The sequence below is a fragment of the Orcinus orca genome, chromosome 7 (assembly GCF_937001465.1).
Source record: "Orcinus orca chromosome 7, mOrcOrc1.1, whole genome shotgun sequence".
Taxonomy (NCBI): Eukaryota; Metazoa; Chordata; class Mammalia; order Artiodactyla; family Delphinidae; genus Orcinus; species Orcinus orca.
The window spans coordinates 104,930,186-104,949,997 of NC_064565.1; the positions used below are offsets into that span (position 1 = coordinate 104,930,186).

At 39.0% G+C, this 19,812-nt stretch overlaps 1 protein-coding gene across 3 annotated transcripts in view; it reads right to left on the reverse strand.

The window, feature by feature from the left end:
- Positions 1–709: 709 nt before the first annotated feature.
- Positions 710–19,812, reverse strand: part of PAX3 (paired box 3) — a 95,429-nt gene continuing 76,326 nt past the window's right edge. For 2 of the 3 annotated variants that reach the window (XM_004262660.3, XM_033426825.2), the window contains exons 8-9: positions 2,742–2,988; positions 710–2,247 (exon numbers count right to left, since the gene is read on the reverse strand). In XM_004262660.3, the coding sequence (XP_004262708.1) occupies positions 2,213–2,247; positions 2,742–2,988 (282 nt within the window). In that variant the 3' untranslated portion in view covers positions 710–2,212. The remainder of the gene's footprint in view (positions 2,248–2,741; positions 2,989–19,812) is intronic. The other variant, XM_004262659.3, reaches the window with a different exon arrangement.

Genomic DNA, 19,812 nt, shown 5'->3' on the forward strand with positions numbered 1-19,812 from the left:
CAATCCTTAAATGTACGTTCAACCAAGCTTCTTCATGAGAACACAAGTGTGGGTTGTGTAACCTTATTCATCCATGGGACAGTCTAATCTAAAAGGCCAATAAAAATTAATTTTAAAAATATGTATATATAGTTGTGAGGCAAATTTTGTTATATTAATATTACTGAGTTATGCAGATGAACAAGGTGAACATGAGGTTGATTTGGTCATTGGAACGTCCTGATAATTGGTGGATGAATTTTGAGATTGTCTTTCCTTCTTATTCCAGAATAACCTTTTGTGATAATGATAAAGTATATACCAATATTTGATGGAGAATTATTTCTAGGTAAAGAAATAAAAGAAATTTAATATTTAAAAAAATAAGTTAAAAAAACAGGGCTTCCCTGGTGGTGCAGTGGTTGAGAGTCCGCCTGCCGATGCAGGGGACGCAGGTTTGTGCCCCGGTCCGGGAAGATCCCACATGCCGCGGAGCGGCTGGGCCCGTGAGCCATGGCCGCTGAGCCTGCGCGTCCGGAGCCTGTGCTCCGCAACACGAGAGGCCACAACAGTGAGAGGCCCACATACCACAAAAAAATAAATTAATTTAAAAAAATAAATAAATAAAAGGCATTAGATTAGAAGTGAAGTATATGCTTTGTTGGTTCCCCATTTCCAAGTTTTTATTAATACTGCGTTCACCAGTTCCCCCAAAAAAGCAGTGTTGGGCAAGTTTTCATAACTGTTTATTCATTATAAATAGTAAATATTTACTGCACTTTTTACAGGAAAGACATTTTTACAACACATTGTTGTTGGCTGAGGCTGCAACACGAAGGTAACGCTTCTCTTGATCCACCACCCCCGAAGACCAACGTAGGAACTAAACTCAGTACTATGTCTAGTCTCACTAACTCACTACGTCATAGTTCTTAACTCTAAAAGGAATGTACTTGTGCCTACCTCGTTCATGGTTCCAAGAATAGAAAGAAATAAATAACACTGCATTCCACCTTCCTGTTCCTCTTAACGTCTCAAAAAACAAATTTATTGACATTCTAAAATGTCACCACACAAACGTATGTAAACCTCAGTTTCCTATCATCTTTCAATTTCAGGTATTATTGTATAATTTAAAAGTACATGACAGCCACATGGACATTTCTGGTGTTGCCCTGCCTTTCATAGAAAAGAGAAGAATGTAAACGAAGTCATTTTAAAAGCATTATTCTCAAACATGGTCTCTAATCAAAAGGAGCGAGCCGGGTATTGGTTGTCCAGCAAATGGCAAACATCACTGCATTCTACCACAATGAATCATGGGCTGCGAAAATAAAGCACCTGCAAAAATATAGTTCTGATTCTGTTTCTATGGCCCTGGCCAATGCCAAGGCATCCATGAGGTACACAGTATTGCACACTGATAAGCAGCTGTGGGAATGCACGTCACTTCTCCACCATGCCCTGCCCCCGCCCAGGTTGGCTTCCAAATGAAACTAAATCGGGCAGATGTCACACACCTCTCCCACACTGAGAAAGAAAACAAGCTTTTCTTCTGGTTCCCCCATATCCTGTTCGCAAGACGTGTCCATCCAGGACATGTATTGACAACTGAATTACAGATGAGGATAAGATAACAAATAATTTATTTGGGAGGTCCTTTACATCTAGTCTTAACTTCCTAAAAATGGTGGCATTTATTTTTATACCCATTTCCAGTGTGTAATAGTCAAGGATTCCTCCGTTCCTGCCTCAGGGAGCGAGCAGTTTTCAGGTTGTAGAAGTGTCAGCACTGGACATCGAACTTGTTATACTTCATTCTCCGACTATATCTTCAGAACATTCTGCTTGCCCAAACCAGTCAAGATAAATCACACACACGCGCACGCGCACACGCACACGCACACGCACACAGATGGAATGTTTTAGCTCCTTGATCATCAGCACTAAAGAGTTGGGACATTTGATATGTAGCCATGTTAAATCATTGCCTTAAAATGTTGCATTTGTCTTTTATTGTTCCGGATCTTCCTTTTCTCCACTGCTTTTGTCCAACACGTTCAAAAGAATTTGAAACCAACTACTGGAGAAAGAAAATCAATCATTCTCCTTTGTCTCCTGTCGAGCCTGCCCCCCAAGAGGGTGATTTTTTTTTTTTTCTGAGAAGATTCTTCACGTCTAGGCTGTGGAGACCGGAAACAGGGCCAGTTTAAGCTCCAAGTGGACAGTTCACTTACGCGATATCTGGCTTGAGATAATGAAAGGCACCTGTAAGGAAACACATGCAGCTTTTCAGGTCAGGCTGGGACAATTCACAGCAAGGGGCAAAATCAGCTACAGGCTGACAATGTCATATTTAATACCGAGGTATCAAAGGATCGAGACGAATATTTTTATTCCTAAGACAAGTTTGACAGAACTCTGTGTCCTTGGGATTATACCCCATATGATCCTTGAGCTGACCTCATTAAGAACATGTGTTTCTAATGCCAGAGGTTATTTCATTTTGGCCAACCCTTGTGTTTTACCTAGTGGCAATCAGCTTTCACGTCTCAGCAATTAATAACCGCAAGATGTTGCTGACATTGGTTAAGAAAATAATTATACTGGGAAGCCCTTGCTGGAAAAACCAGCTGGTTTTGCCACAAAATTGATACCAGGATGGAAGGCTTAATCATGCTGGCAGCTCCCCTTTCTCAAGGAAGAGTTAAAGTGTTCCACCCTTACAGGAGTAATTACCCCCTAGAAAGTCCAAGGCTTACTTTGTCCATACTGCCCATATTGGTAGCCTGTGACAGGGTCCATACTGTAGCCCGTGGTGCTATAGGTGGGTGGACAATAAGATTGAGAGGTTGGCAGACTGTCCAAGCTCTTCATATGGTCTAGTCTCTGACTGCAGCTGGCCGACACCGTCGTGGTAGGTTCCAGGCCCCCAGTGAGAGGCGAGAGCGCATAATCGGTCTGGGGCTGATGGGGTACCCCACCGTGGTTGGTCAGGAGTCCCATTACCTAAAATTAACAGGCAGATTAGGAAGAAGTGAGAATTCAGGGAGGACCAGACCCTAGCCTGTAGCTGAAAGGATAACTGAAAAGGGCCGTTTCACTTCTTTGGAAATCTGCTGTTAAAGAGCTGTCCCGAAGACGGTGACCTCCATTCAAAGCGGCAGAGATATTCCATCATGCCCAGTGATAGCATCTGACTGCAGTTTCAGAAAGAAGGAGAGGGGGAAAGGGGAAGGAGGGTAGGGGAAGAAGGGAAAAGAAAAAGAAGGAAGGAGAGAGGGTGGGAGAGAGAGGACACCGTGCCCCTAGTGATAAAATCATACTGGAAATTCAAAGAAGGAGGGACACAGGGACAGAAGGTTGGAAGGAGGAAGAAATTATATCTGTTCGTATCGAATCATGTTTAACCACATATTTACAACTGGGAGTCTCACATGTCATTATAAACAGGCATTTGCTTATATATTTTTTTAAGTTGAATCCAAATCTAATTCTTTTTGTGTATTTTGAGATCTCTATGTCTTTTTTCATAGAGTTCCCTCTCACGAAAACTCCACTCTCCGTTTTGGCCATCCTTCAGTAATTAGAAATTAGTACACCCTCCCTGATATTCCCTTGCGTTTTCCTCAGCCCTCTTACTGTGTAATTAGTACTTGGTCACCTACTTTGAATTACGAGAGCTCTGAGGGGAGTAATCTACCGATTTTCATATCCTCAGCACCTAACAGAGGGCGGGCACATATTAGGTACTGAATGAATGAATGAATGAATGGTAAATGATTCTGCAAATAACTGCCCCTATTACCTAATCCTTTCATTTCTTCTCTAAACTAACATTTTCATAAGAAGCACTTAAAAAAAATGCCTGAAGAGCAAACATGTTATAAAAAGTCTGCTCGGTTTTTTAAATAACCCTGGAGAGCAAGCGAACTTTTAAAAAAACAAAACTGTGATAACAGAACAACTTTCCGATTAGCACGGTGACAAGTTTCACAAACACAGGCTCGATGACCCTTACAACACCTCGTGATGGAAGCAAGTAGATAATTAATTTTGCATCTGGAAAACTGCCACCCAAGAGAGGAAGTGATTTTTCTCAACTTCATGCAAGTCAGTGGCAGGACTCAAAAAGCAATCGCAGAAGAAATCGACTGCTGAGTGAAGAGCTTCCAGAAAATATCACCTGCTTACAAAGTACTGCAATGCAGGGACCCACGACTGCACAGTATTTCCATCCTAGTCCTGTTGTATTTTAAGACGTTGGAAGCATATGGAGATTAAAGTGTACAAATAAGAGCGAGATGAGAGGGCAGTAATGAAACTCAACCCTGATTGTAGGTCTTGGGTTATCCACCAAGGTAATTCAGGCCACAGGATCCTGGATGGAGGGGTACCAGCAAGGCAGGAGGGAGGGATGAATCTCGCATTCCAGAAAGCTTCCTAAATTAGATTCCAAAACCAGTGAGGCCACAATCCCCTTTGGGAAGGGTTTGCATAACCCTCATAGCTAAACAAAATCTTCTTGAAATAAAGCTTTAAACGGATCCATCTTCAATTAGCCCCAAAAGACAAAAAAAAAAAAAGAAAAAGAGAAAACAAAACAGAATCTGTTCCACCTTCTATGGATTACCCTTTCTTCCTCCATTTTAACAAGCCATGATTCTCCTCACCATCCCACCCCGGCAAGTCTCTATTCTCCATTTCCTCGTCTCCCTTTCCCTTGAGCTCTTCTATGCGTGAGCAGATGGGAAGGCGGGCTGGTGTGGGGAAAGCAACACAGTCTTACCGAAATTTTTAAAGACATGCCAAGGGATCAAAATTTTCTTGAGCTTGAGATTTTTCAAAATCTCTAAAAATTACTTATATTCAAAAAAAAATTGTATGTTTCAGAGCCTACTTTTGTTTTATTGGGCATTAGGGGAAAGTGAGAGTCACAGAGTAAAGTAAGAATAAGAGTCACAGCTAAAGGAGAATGAAAAGTCACCAGAACATGGGGCTCTCAGACACTGCTGATTACAGTAAGTTAATTACTTCATTTTCTCATTTAAAAAACCTGAACACAGCCCCAAATGCATTTATTTCCTGAATGTTCTTCCATCTATATATATTTTTTTCTTTTTTGCCTTTCTTTGAGTTCATGTAGATGATTTTGCAGTATATACTTGGAAAATTCATAAATGTCAATTGATATACTAATTTATTAAATATTTTCTTTCAGCCCAAATTACGAACGTCTATTAGAAGAGAAGTCTTTAAAGTAGAGGTTGTTCAGTGCCAAACACACTCCTTTCAAATCAGGAGTACCTCTCTGTGTACTGGTCTAATGGGCAAGAATGGACAAGGAAAATTAAAAGATTAAAAATGTGATATTTTTAATGAAAGGGGGATTATGGCACAGGGCACAAATAGTTTACTGTGTAAATAATCTGTGCTAAGTTTTTTTAAAAAGCACTTAGAAAAATCAACTTTGTAACTGTATAAATTCAAAGAAAAATAGGCAGTGGTACTGGATAAAAGGAAATATATTTTTAGTAGTGTCCTTCATGAAGATACTTACTTGAAATTCTGTTAATGGTATACCTCTTTAAGGAAGAAATGGAATACTCTATACACAGCCACAGTTGAAGAGTAATAGAAGAATTTTATTCAAAACATGCACACTCTCCCATGAGCTATATGTACATTTTTGTGATAAAATTTTTTTAATCCTCTGCCATATATTTCTTGTTTGCATAACTTTGAAGGCCGCAATAATTCTGAATATGGGAGGAAAAAAACATGAAGATCCTAAAAGAGAAGAAATGAGTCCTTCCTAGAAGCAAAATTCAGCTGATGATGTTCACGTAGCAACTTTTTGCAGCTGTTGAATTAGAAAATACCTTAGGACAGGAAGACCTTGAAATATATCTGTTGGAGGATGGAGAACATACAGTACCATCTGCCAAGGCTATATTCTAGGGCAAGAGAAAGACAGCTCCTTAAAGGTGCCAGGGCACAGTGTCCTAAAGACATCCCAGCTCATGATCCAGTCAGGAGGGATGGCTGCTGTGTGAATGGAATAAGAGGGATGCTTGATAGATCTTCGTGTCACTATTATGACTGTGACACACCGGAAGCTCGTGACAGCTCCTGCTTTAGCAACTGCCCTTAGCTCAGCAGCCCAATACCTGCGGAAGCTAATGTGAGAAAATAAAGAGGACCAGAGAGACCCGTTATCTTGCTTAGAGACAGATATTCTCCCACGAGTTTTTCTTTCCGCTGTGATGGTCACACATTGTAATCATGACTTCTTTCTCAAGAATTGGATGAGGATGGGAAAAGAAGCACTAATACTTCCCTACATTTGCTCTGAAATGGAAATTAATGAATAACGACAACGAACGCAATTTATTTCAATATTTCACACTGAGAAAACCTGAGAAATGTACATCGTTGTAACAGCTTCTTATTTAAAAATTAAAAAGGAAATCTGTGTTGGAAAAGAAAAATAACTATATCAATACAAAATGCATTACTCTCCCCTAACATAATTTAAAACCTCAAATCTCTATGGAAGGGTCCCATTACATTTGTATGTACATTTCTTTAAAAGCAATTTTGCTATTTAATGTGGTTCAAGGGAAGCTATGGAAATTTCTTTCTGCTGCACAAAGTTGGTAAACAGACTTCTTAGAACTCCCCCAATATGGTCATGGAATGTCTTCCAGTCATATTTTCTTTTTAAGAATATTGTCAGGATCTCTTTCATATAAGCTTTTCCTACAGCAATTTGTAATTCAAAGCCTAAAATAAAATCTCCATTGGTTGCCAAGTGGGGGACTTTTCCTCATAAGCCATTAATAAGCTATTTCTATTACAGGGATGGCATTTTTGCCTGATTTTATTTTATTTTTTAATTTGAGGTAAGAGAAACACAATTGCCTGGTTTTCACAAACAATTTCACAGGAAAAGAAATAGACTCAGGGCTAATCAGTTCTGTCTACTGAACATCAATCACATTCTTATTAAATGTCAGATGAGTCCAGGAACTGCAATGAACAGGAAAAGTTTTCCTTTTATAAAGATCTCTGTTCTGTCTCCTTGGGAATGGAGGTGGGAGGAGGATTTTTTTATTTTTTATTTTTTTTAACTTTTAGTTGAGTACAACTCTTAGGTGAGGCATCTGGAAAAAAATCTATTAAGTATATCAGTAAATTGTTACCTCCGAAACACTTCCCAGACACCGTTTCTAAATTGTTTCATGGCTAACCTTTAAAAACAAATTCAAGCCTTAGAATCTTGAACTGGGACTTCTGCTGGTTCCTCAGTCATTCCCTTTATTAGAGACTTGGTTGAAGATCTTTTTAAGCTCATTCTCAAGTTTCAGAATTCCAAAGAAGTTGTTTATATCTTGATTGGAAGATTATATGGTTCAGGAAAAACTAACTCTTTACAATTGCTTCATGCCATATTTCTCTTGAATTAATTTTCCTATTGTAAGATTAAATATAAAAGATAAAAAACTATGAGTCAAGCTAAGATTTACATTGAAAACAATGTGTCTGGAAAATATCCGTCTTGGCTTAAGTGTTATGATGTTGCCATCAGTTGAAAGTGCTCAGAGCTTATCAGAAATCTAAAATGATTTAGCAAATTATGGTGTACGTCTAGGCGCTTCTATTTTTCCTTAGCAGGAATCCTGGTTCATGTCTTTATTTACGTTTTTGCTCTTAAGTAATCAGATGCTTTTCTGATTTAACATTTAATAATACACATTTAGTTGCATTTTAGAAAACCACTGTGAATTACAGCTTTGTATGACATAAAGGGTTTTTTTTTTATAGCTTCTACACTTTTCTCAAAAGGCTAATGATGATAAACTTTTAAAATTTGGATATAATTTATTCCCACAACCAAACAAAAAATTCAAATGTTTATGCACGTGTTTTTTTGCCGATACGGGTACTACTGGAGTTATGTTCTGCTTAAATATCAGTGACTGTATCTTTGAGGCTGTAACTAACCCTAAACTTGAACAGCCGAGATTTCCCTGAAAATGTTGTCTTCAGATTCAAATGCCTTGGGAATTATCCTGCAGTTGATTAGCATCTAAATAATTAGATTTTTTGGCCCTGTCTGTTTGAAAGCTGTAAGAGGGAAGTTGCCCGAAGGCAGAAGTTTCTAGCAAGGTAAGGATGGTGACCTTCTCACCCACCCAGAGTTACGGGAAGGGCATGGCTGACCTTTACCTAACCAGACAGAAAACCAGTGCATGTAAAATGTCCAGCTAAATACACACTTATTTTTTACTTTAATCCTTAGCTAACATTTTAAAGTAGCTATGTTTCACACATGATGCAAAAGTATGCGTGTCAGACAAGTGTGGTTCATATGGTGCGTATATTTCCAAGTTTTATTTGTAAAGATCACAGTGAGTACCTTCTCAGTTAAACTCTGTTATATGTGCTTTAATCTCCAGCTCTGTGACAAGTTACAGAATGAATTTTACTTTATTGATTCTTTAGAATACCTCTTTCTCAATAGACCTAAGCTGTCAAATGGTAGCACTATTCTTTAGAGACTGATGACTAAAATATAAACCTAGGCAAAAAAATTAGCATAGAAATGGCTTGCAAGAGACACATATACACATACAGAGTTTACTTCTAGACAATGATGAACAATCATATCGTGTCCATCTATTATCAATAAAATAAAGCCCATTAAGAAAAAGCTCTTTTCACCTAAATGAAAAAGTATGGTTCATACAGTTGGTATCTGACTATGTTAGACCCACCATGGGCTGTAATAAAATTCTCATATGTTTTAATTCATTTACGCATGCCTGCATTTAATATGCTTTGTGACCATGTCTATAATTAATATGATTTATGAGAAAAGAACATGTGTGATATTGGGGGGGGTAGGGTGTAGCATACATATTTTTTCTTCTATGAATGAAAAATATAGCAAAACGGCTCAAGGAAAATTGTTGGCCGTTAGCATATTAAGATGGACTGACAGAGCCCTGAGTAAACTTGGGGGAGTTAATGATATCCTCTTATCTGACCCTGACACATTTGCAGCATGTAATTTACAGAAGCTCTGTCCAGGGAATCTTGACAAATGCTCCTAACTATGTCAGGGCAATGTTCCATTCTAATGTAAAACAGATGTGGGTCAGATACCCTCATTCATCACTTAACACAGAGAGTCTCAAACTCTTTCTGAGAGGAATGACATTACCTGCTGTTAACTCTTCTCATTTCAAGAAACAACAGCAGCCTTCTAAAGACTTCACCATTTCAAAAACATGACTGTAGACAATTAAGCATATATCTTGGTTTAATTTTATGACTACTTCTGGACAGGTTTGCTAAATATTAATTGACCTCTTGAGACCTAGGATTCCAAATACAGAAAGGGAAAAGCTCTACACTTGGGCATCCCACTACTTCAGTGAGATGGTGCTTAAAACTTTACCTCTAACTGCCCATAAGCTAAGCCTGCATTCAAGAAAATGCAGGGCTGATTCACCTAATAACCATTCCTAAAAGCACACCTTGCTGAATCTTAACTGCCCAGTTCTGTCTGAGATTCACACAGAACTTTACAATAACCTAGGTGTCCACATTACCTTTTCGAAAGAAGGACCTCCACACTGCCCCTCTGAAGCATAGGGGTGCTGGGCTACACTGTATCTTCACTCCCCAAAAACTTCCCCTTCCACCCAATACTACAACTGTGTGTAGGGCAGACATTCCAGCCTACTGAGGGAGGAAAAAATTTGCCCCGCTCAACAGTGAAATTTCTTCTCTCTTCCAGATCATGTGTGATACAGGCAAATGTTTCTGTGGCTGCCCAAAGTCCATGTCATAAGACTCCATCTTCTAAACGCCTGAAGATTACAGAAGAGAAACTTCCCTACACTTCTGTTCATGTGAAGGAAGATAAGTCCTTAGGACAAAGAGCCAACTGAAAAGATCAAGTGATACTGATTTAATGAGTAGATATCAGGAAAGTTGTTTCTATTAACTATGGGAAATCAGTGCACAGCCCTGCAAAAGTCTGAGAATGAACTTACCGTTCGGGAGGTGTTTTCTGCCCTGTTTCACAGGTTTTGTGTTAAGGCAGAATAAGCTTTCATTTAAGATGCATGGAAATGTGTAACAGCTCTATACATATGGGACAACATCTGAGAATACAACCTTCTAAGGACCAGAAGCTACTATTCCGGTAAGCTAAAGTCCTACCTACTTTAATTCTCCACCTTCCCGACTCCAGGGACACTGGACCAATAAAGATGTTGCAGTGCTTTTCTACCTGAAAACTTACTTGTGTTCTTGATCATAAATTGGGCAGTGGCTATGTCTCCTATTCCCAGGCAACTTGAAGTAGCTGGCAACATCCAGGACCCACAGTGAGGCCATATACATAGTTCTTTGACCTACAGAAATTAAATCTGCTCCCACAGATCTTGACAAAATAGAGTCTTTGTAATTTAGTGATAAAAGGAATACTCCCCAATCAGTTAAATCAAAATTACTTAGATTGCCCCTTACTTTCTAAAACCTTGCACCTGTTGTTTTAGCTACCTTTCTCTTTTGCTGGTGAGAGAGAAGTATAGCGTTCATAAGATTCTCCTGCCTTTGAGGTATCTAGTATCATAAAAGCTAGACTGTAGATTTTTAAAAAATGAGTTCATGTCAATATTATATTTCAAGGGGCTTCCCTGGTGGTACACTGATTAAGAATCTGCCTGCCAATGCAGGGGACATGGGTTTGAGCCCTGGTCCGGGAAGATCCCACATGCCGTGGAGCAACTAAGCCCGTGAGCCACAACTACTGAAGCCTGTGTGCCACAGTACTGAAGCCTGTGAGCCACACTGCTGAAGCCCGTGCGCCTAGAGCCCGTGCTCTGCAACAAGAGAAGCCACTGCAGTGAGAAGCCCACGCACCGCAACGAAGAGTAGCCCCTCGCTCACCACAACTAGAGAAAGCCCGTGTGCAGCAACGAAGACCCAATGTAGCCAAAAATAAATAAATAAATAATTTTTTAAAATTACATGTCAATAAATCAAAATAAGAATAGGAAACAACAGGACAACCCTGTCCCCTCCCTACTCTTAGCCCCATGGAATGAAGGATGGTTGCCTCTTCTTTTCATTGTAGTGGGTTCTCATGTTATTGTGATCTGAATTACTCAAACAAAACCAATTTTTGTACATTGTATTTCTGGGGAGTATCATATCCCAGTAGCATTACAATGACTGCATTCTGAATGGACACCAATATGTGTCCTTAGGTCTTTAAAATGTCTGAGTAGAATACCTTAAAATACTCCAGTCCACCAAGAAACTGCTTTTCCTTTGATGGTAGTCAGCTTCCACATTTGTCTTATTCATCAGGGACAAAGAAAAGTATGTCTTTTTGTCAGAGGCCTGCGTGATATTTTTCAGCAAACAATAATGAGAGCTCTGTTGCAACAAACGGTATTATCACTTTATCAAAATGCATTTAATCCTTTTAAGTACTGTGTTTCTCAGCGTAGCTCTATAGGGTGACTCTTTTTCAATATCTCCCAAGTTTAACAGGAGGATGAAACAGAAGCTGAGATAGTTTAAGCAACTTGCCTGAAGACACACAGCTAGTGAGTGGCTGTTAAGTACTGGAATCTAGTGCTTTTGACTTTGGGGCTCCTGCTTAGATCAATGAGTTATACCCACACGGCCGACAGTTCACTAAACAGGAATTCTCTCTGTTTTTACTCCCTTTTTCTGCCTGTCTTAACATTATTAAGCAGTTAATAGCTTCTTCTTTAAAATTACTCTTTTTCCTGCTAAGGTCACTTGCAGAGGGTGACAATGTATTGAAGCAGGAGATAACATCAGACATTAAATAGAAGAAACATTCACTAGCAAAAAAAAATTAAAGAACAGTTCTAGAAATGGACAAATCATGAGTTGGGTCTCTACCCATTTTTTTCATTCAGCACTTCCTAGGAAATGTTCCTCAAAACTTGGTAGTCTGATACTCAACAAAAGGGATCCCCAGTTAAATTAGAGAACACTGAGTTAAACAAACATGTTTCTATACTGCAAGGCTCGTCAGAGCCTTTAGTAGGCTAATGTGCACTGGCACTCTGAAAGGTAAAGGGATATAATTTGAAATATTTACCAAATCGTTGGCTCAAAATCCTTTTTCCCCAAACCACTATTTCAAAGAGCCCACTTTGGGGAACAAGCCTTTATTATGAGACACTGTTTGGTTTCTGGGTGTTCAAAGATGATTATGACCTAGTATCATGCTTCTAGAAGCTCATGGTCCAAAGGGGGATGGATATGTTATAATACAGTGTGGTATGTATTTTAACAAGGTATAAACACACTAATGTAGCATCAACGGAGACTAAAGTAAGAAATTCTGCCTACAAGTGTCACAGAAGGGTTCATACTGAACTAGAAATTTTCCCTTGGAATCTTATATATAGAGGGTCGGCTCTTTAGAGGGTTTTTACACTTGATCTTAGCCCAAAGGCCGAGAAGTGATATAAAGGCTTTTTGAATCGACAACTGTTTAATTAGCTTTTGTAATGCAAGCTACCCAGAATGAGACATCAGCATTTTGTGGAGGGAAAAGATGGTTATTTCTTTAAATAATGCCTGCATCCTTCATTAGTTCAGTGCTGAGGACAGCCTGCCCAGTCATCTCACAGCTCCAAAATATTCCCCGCAAGGTAGAAACACAACCCTTTGATTCCACAAAATGCACTATCTCAAAGGGTCTCCCAATTTACCATCTTTTCCATTGATCAGTGGAGACAATACAATCACTAATCTCAGAAACTCTAGTTTACTGAACTCTAGCTAAATGTCGAGAGGAATTTTTAAATATGACACTATACATTGAAAAATATACACCTCTGATGAAACCCAGACTGTTTTGCAGAGACAGATTCTTTAAAAAAAAAAAAAAAAAATAGTATACAACGAATGACTGAATCCAGTCTTCTGTGTCTGCAGTACAAAGCACACATTCAGCCTCTAATTGAATAAATATGCAAGTATTGAGATTTCTATAGATATTGCCATTTTGCAAATGCAGTAATAAATTAAAAGCTTTACATTGCATTCCAACCACATATAAAGGGTTGATTCAGACCATTGGCCTCACACTAGAATTCAGCACGGCTTTCCTATGTTTTACTGACGGAAAAGAAAACCTTTTTATTCCAGTAGCTTAGTTATGGACCAAGCGATCACACTCAATTTTTTCTCTTCAATGGCTAAAGGAATTCAAACGGGCCTAAATACCTTGGGGTTGTTACATTTTTTGTCCAATGTACAAGAGAAAGTAGCTGATGGAATTTCTACGTAAATCAATTCACAAAACAATTTTAATTCAGCAAGAAAGGTTTTCTTGTGGCTCATTTCAGTGACATGACGTAAGATTCAGTCACTGGTGGCTGCTGCTCCCTTCCTTTCTTTTAAAAAGAGATTTTGGCCAGGTACTTGCTTCTCTCACAATTCTCCAACTAACTCAAGAGGCTGTAGCTAGAGCTGACATAAACCAGGGCTCTCCTCGCGCTCTTTAAGGGTAGCAACCACAGCCTTTGGAGAAAAACCAAAGGCACCAGGTCAGTTACAGCCTGCATTGATTCAACAAATGGATTAGCAACAACGTTTTCACCACGAAGCAGAATATCTTGAAAACCTAATATGGCGGAATGGAAACATGCAAATGGCCAGTGGTTACTCTGGTGTAGCTGAAATGGGCTTATTTATGATCATAAACATCCTTGAGCCTTCATAAACATGTAAAAGGCTTCTGCAGCCCTGGCTGTGAGCTCATGAGTTGCTTGAGAAATGAAACAGAAAGAGGCTGAAGCTTCGGAGAGGCTGCCACTCTTGCAGAACGTCTCTCTGTCCAAGCTTTGTTTGACACCCAATCAATCTCTTTAATCAAAAGCACTCCTTTTTCTTCCACAGATGAATTTCTGGAAATTGTAAAAAGGGAGTGCCTTTGTTTGGAAATGAGTTGGTGGCAGGCCACCTGTTTGTCTGGTTCTTCATGATGATAAAGGTAGGTTGAGGGCACAGGATCTGCAACCTGTGTGTGAAATGGACAAAACAAATGGCCTGGCATCAAGCAGCTTCCGGATGTGTGCCCAAAATGTCCAGAAAAATAGCTCTCCTGAAACAGGAGCTGGCCCCGCCATCAGGGTAAATCTTACTGCTTTTACATGTATCAACAGTACTAAAGAAGACCAAGGAATTGCTATACCACAGTGAAAAGGATATTCTCTCTATACGAAACAGAAAAGTACCCATCACAACCATTCTTAATGACTATACCCCATTCGCATAACAAACTGATGTGTAGTAAATCGCACACCTTCGATGGACAAAAATCCTTCATCTTGCCTTGCAGCTAAGGAATTTGAGATAATTGTGAACACTGTGGTCCAGGAAATGACAAGCAAAATCAAAAGCAGTCTTGAGTTCTGTGTACACATATTAATGCTTAAATGCTTCTCCCTAGTAAGTTTCAGGAGTAACAAATGTTTGTCAAAAGAAACGGTGCTGAGCAATTGAAATCTGATTTGAAATGGAACCACAACAGTCTAATACATATATGCATGAAATGGAGAAGCTGCCTAATAAGCGTAGCTGACACCAAATATGCAATTTACATACATTACACACTGATAATCTCAATTTTAATATTATTCTTTAAAAGTAACTGGATGGGTGGTGGAGTTAAAATTTTTCTTTTATAAAATGTGAATAAGAACAAAAGTGTATCCTGACGTCTTCCACCATTAACTACAGCCTCCTTAGTGTAAAGAAAGATGTATCTGCTCTTTCTTGGGTCTGTTTCAGAGGCAGTATCTCATCCCCACAGAGCTGTGATGATTCAACCAGACTTAACAGATGAATGGTCGATAAACTTGATGAGATCTGCAGACCTACTCTTTGTTCCTGAGGTGCTGAGTGGTGAGCAAACATTCAAGCATGTTTAAGCCTGGTACACAAATCTTTATGAGAATTTTTTCTTTCCTCAGTACATTATCCATGAAATAGGACAGGTGTACTGGTTATTCAATTACATCTTACACAAACCCAGCCAAAATTTGAAATGAGGCCTCTGCGCATAGATCTTACTGTGGGGATTTATTAATAACAGTTAAAAGTTGTCTATAACAAAACTTTCTTTTGTAATTTAAGCCGATTTTCTTATTTTATCATTGGTTTCACTCATAAACCAGAAACGAAAATCTGCCCATCTGTTCTAAACATAAAATGTGTTCATAATAATCCAGATTTATACCAAATGTATTTTTAAGTATTGCTGAATTGAGAGAGTACTCAAAATTTATAGCCTCTGAGGTTACAAAGAGGACTTCCTCTTTTTAAGGAGGAAAACGCTTAAAATGAACGTAGGAAAGGCTCAGAAAGCTTCTTGGATATCAAATGGCTCCGTAGGAAAAAAAAATGTCAATGATATAAGAGTAAATGAATCAAAACCATATGGATCAAATTTTCCCTAAAATATACAGTTTGAAAAATTAAGGAGGAAAAGTGCTTGGCAAAATGTGTTTTAGGTTTTACCAAACCCAAAACATTCAAAGAATCATTTGCAATGGTTGATGAACCCTAAATGCAGCCAACTTGGCCCATTTTTGTATACTACATAACAATAAAAAAAAGCTTCCTAGATAACTTCCTAGTGTAACCCACTGATACTGTATTTCACTCAAGAAATCATTAGAAGCTGTCACCAGAAACCGTGGCGTTTGTAGGAGTAGGGGAGTGCCTGAAACGATATAAGTGTGTTCATTTAATTGGCCTTGTTTTGGGGGTTTGGCTCTGCGTGTTTGGGAGGTGGGGGGAGCAGTGAGGGTAATGTTTCTTGCAAAGGAAAGTTAATTAGAAGAACATGGGCCAAACGTTAATTAGTCTCACGTCTTGAGCATGAGAATATGGTAGTATTTCCTTGGCACTCCGTAGTCCAAGTCGGCATTCCTTTTTTTCTCCTGCACATGCAGGAAGGTGCTGGGAACACACCAGCTGGGTTTGGAGGGGAAATACGTGGTCTCTATTTCCCTTTGCTCTTTCTGTGGTGTTCCCACACCAAGAAAACACAACTTTTCAAAAGAGGGTGCTACTGCAGGGTAGAGGGAGTTGAATGGTTTCCTTCTCAGATCGTGTTTTGTCATTCATCATAAAAGCCTCATCTCCTGAAAGGGTTATATAGTTCAAATGGTCCTAGAAATTCAGAGACAGTAGAAAATTTCAAGGGAATTAGCCTATTCCCAACCCACCTATCCCTGAGAATCTCAAGTTCCCTGACAAATCCAGCTTTTGAGGGAGTGTGAAGCCCAGCCCTCCATCTGTGAAGGCTTTTGACGGTTCCTGCAGGAAAATCAAGTTGAATATCAGTGCTGGAGCCCATGGAAAACTTTCTACAGCATTATGCTCCTTCAGCAAGTGAAATGTGTAATTTCGTTTATTAAAGAACTAGTAATAACTGCAAGAGAGGTAGACTTGGCTTTTAACTCTGCCAGTGACTCTAACTGTGTTGCACTGGCCTCAGCTTTTGCATAAATAAAATGGGAATATTCCCCAGATACAGTTATGGATTCCCTCAGAACAAGACACACTTTTCCAATGATTCAGTAACACACAGACACTTTTAGCAACTTGAGGAAGGATACGACCAAAGCTTCTAAAAGTTTTCATCAGGATTCTGAGATTTGGAATGTCATAGATGCCTGTCAGTCTACTACTACTCTAATCCCACCAGCTGGACAGTGGAACCTTTTCCTGATTCACTGCTTCACACCCATCCCTCCCGAAGCTGAGAATTTCTCTGGGAAAAGCACTGAGGGAATCTAAGAAACACCATTTGACTAATGGCTCTGATTCCAAGCATTTTTTTTTTTTTTTTTTTTTTTTTTTAGGCCGCAGGTCATGAGAGATCTTAGTTTCCTGAACCCGCGGCCCGGGCAGTGAAGCACGGAGTCTTGCCCACTGGACCAAAAAGGAAGTCCCTGATTCCAAGCTTTAAAAGAATCTTTGCTCAAGGGAGCTGATATGTTAGAGACCCCAAGGGAAAATCAACTACATCCCTCACACCAACAGAGAAACAATTTGCTTATCATAATGGTGTCTATTAATTCTTTGACAAGAAACTAGAAAGCCGATTTCACAATGGTTCACATACTTTCTAACTCATGATTTCCAAGTCTGAATGGCAAACAACACATCAATTTCGATGACACTAAGAAAAGAATCAAATAAAATAGCATCCACTAAAGAGATTTACAATGAATTGATCATAATGACTCAAAAAACTTTAGCTCCAATTCAGTTTAAATGAATAGGTAGGTAAAGACCTATGATGAAGAGTAAAGGCAGGGAATAGGTAAGATGCAAAGTTACATATTATATAACATAGAACATGCATACTATCTCAATTATGTGTGTGTGTGTGTATATATATATATATATATATATATATATATATATATATATATTTTTTTTTTTTTAAGCATAAGACCCAGAAAGAGCTGAAAGGCAATATGCAAGAATATTAATAGTGACTCCCCAGGGGAATTTTTTTCCTACTCTAGAGATACCTTTTTAAATTTTTTTTCCATTTTCTACAATAACCATGAAGTACTTTTTATTATTGGGGGAAGTTAAAAGATTGATAAGAAAAATGTGTAAAGCAAAAAAGCATGTAGGGCTTCCCTAGTGGCACAGTGGTTAAGAACCTGCCTGCCAACGCAGGGGAAAACAGGTTCGAGCCCTGGTCCGGGAAGATCCCACATGCCGTGGAGCAACTAAGCCTGTGTGCCACAACTACAGAGCCTGTGCTCTAGAGCCCACGTACCACAACTACGGAAGCCCGAGTGTCTAGAGCCCTTGCTCCGCAACAAGAGAAGCCACCGCAATGAGAAGCCTGCGCACCACAATCAAGAGTAGCCCCTGCTCGCCGCAACTAGAGAAAGCCCGCGAGCAGCAACGAAGACCCAATGTAGCCAAAAATAAATAAATAAATTTATAAACATTTTTTAAAAAGCATGTAAAGAGTGCATTAGCAAAAAGAGTGTTAATTAAGCCAAATCCAAAGTTTAGAAAACTAGTTTCTATAAAATGATTTTAAAATATGAATAAGACCCCCACCTCTATTTTTTATGAAACCTGTCTCCTTTTCACCCAACTGGGTGCTATCATGAATGAGATTCGAGAGTAGGAGCTGGGAATCCTCTGTCCAGCCCCAGCTCTCTCACTCAGCGCTGTGACCACAAGCTCTCCGAGCCGCAGTTGATTTGTCTGTATATTAGACGTCCAGATAGAGACAGAGGAAATGGAAAAGTTGGAGGAGAAGAGGAGAAATGGCAGTCGCAGGTTTAGTTCTGTTTTTAATGTAATATGATCCAGTATATTAATAAGCACTTCTCTATAGCAAGGAAAAAGACTAAGCCATGAGCACACTTTCTTTACTCTCTTCTTTCGTTAACAGGTAAACCAGCTGTTAGACGTGGACTCTTTTCTTCAAATTTTCTTTACAATATTTTTAATAAAGCCAAACAATCACAAACAGGGTAGTGCACACCTCCCCACCTTGCTTAAATAGAGGCATTCCTGAGAAATGGTAAATCTGAAAGGCTATAGAAATCTGTTTTAATTCCCAACTCTCCTAATGTCCCTATTCCATCTTTCTGTAAATATGTCTGGCAAGATATTGATTCACTCAGCCTTTTTTCCTCCAACTTTGCCTAAGGAAACAAGGAGGAGCTTCATATTCTTCATTTCTTTTCTAACTCACTGGAGATGCTACGAGAACTAAGACAACATGGGTTCCTAGTGGTGGGTTGAGGAGGAAATATATGGTAGAAATGCAAGATGTCCTGGATATTTGCAATTTAATAAGTGAGGAGTTAACATAATGTGTAAGAGCATAGTAAAGAAATACAGGAGAAGTTGCCTGTGGAATTTTCCATGGCTTGATATTGGAATGATTCCCACCCTACCGCCAACTCTGGAATCATAGCCAGGCTTCTTGAAATCAAGGATTAACAGTTTCAAGGTCAAGTGCTAGTACCTCCACTTATATAACACAGTATAATACACTTATACTTCCTATAACATACAAGAGCAGACATCTATAATACAAGAAACTAGGAGCTTCACTGAGAGAATACATGTTCGTGTCATTATTTTTATTATGCTCGAACACTAAGAAATGCCAAAAGAATCCTGGGTCTCACCTTACAGAAGTGGTTCGAGTTGAAGTTTACTTTTATGCAAACTTTCAACTAAGTCATGTTCATAGAAAGCTCTTCTATGGCCCCAAATGACTTATAAAACTACAGAGATAACTACTTCTGATGTTACTTCTAAACTGTGGAAGAAGCTTCTATGCTATAGATCCAGACATTTAAAGATGAATCTATTAATATAAATCCATGATTTTCATGCAAAATCACATTCACAGAGGCGAGCACTTGGAAATTAAATGTATTAAAGTCCTGTAGGAAGCATGTCCATTGTTTTCATGTTGTTATTTTTCAGCTGAGGCTTAAAGCCACCCCTTATTTTTTATCCCAGGATGTGCTATAGGAATCTATGAAACTTAATTACATTCACTGTTACAAAAAAGGATTTATGAACTTTTGCCTTTAGGCAGAAATGTTTATTTCATTGCCTTTGCTATTCATTCTTTTCAACTCCAACGGCTTTGAACTTTTCAGCTGCTCGGAGTTATCACCGTTGTGCAGAGCCCAGGAACTCCACTCCCAAGACGCAGACCACAAGTTGAAGAAAACGAAGAAGGCAAAG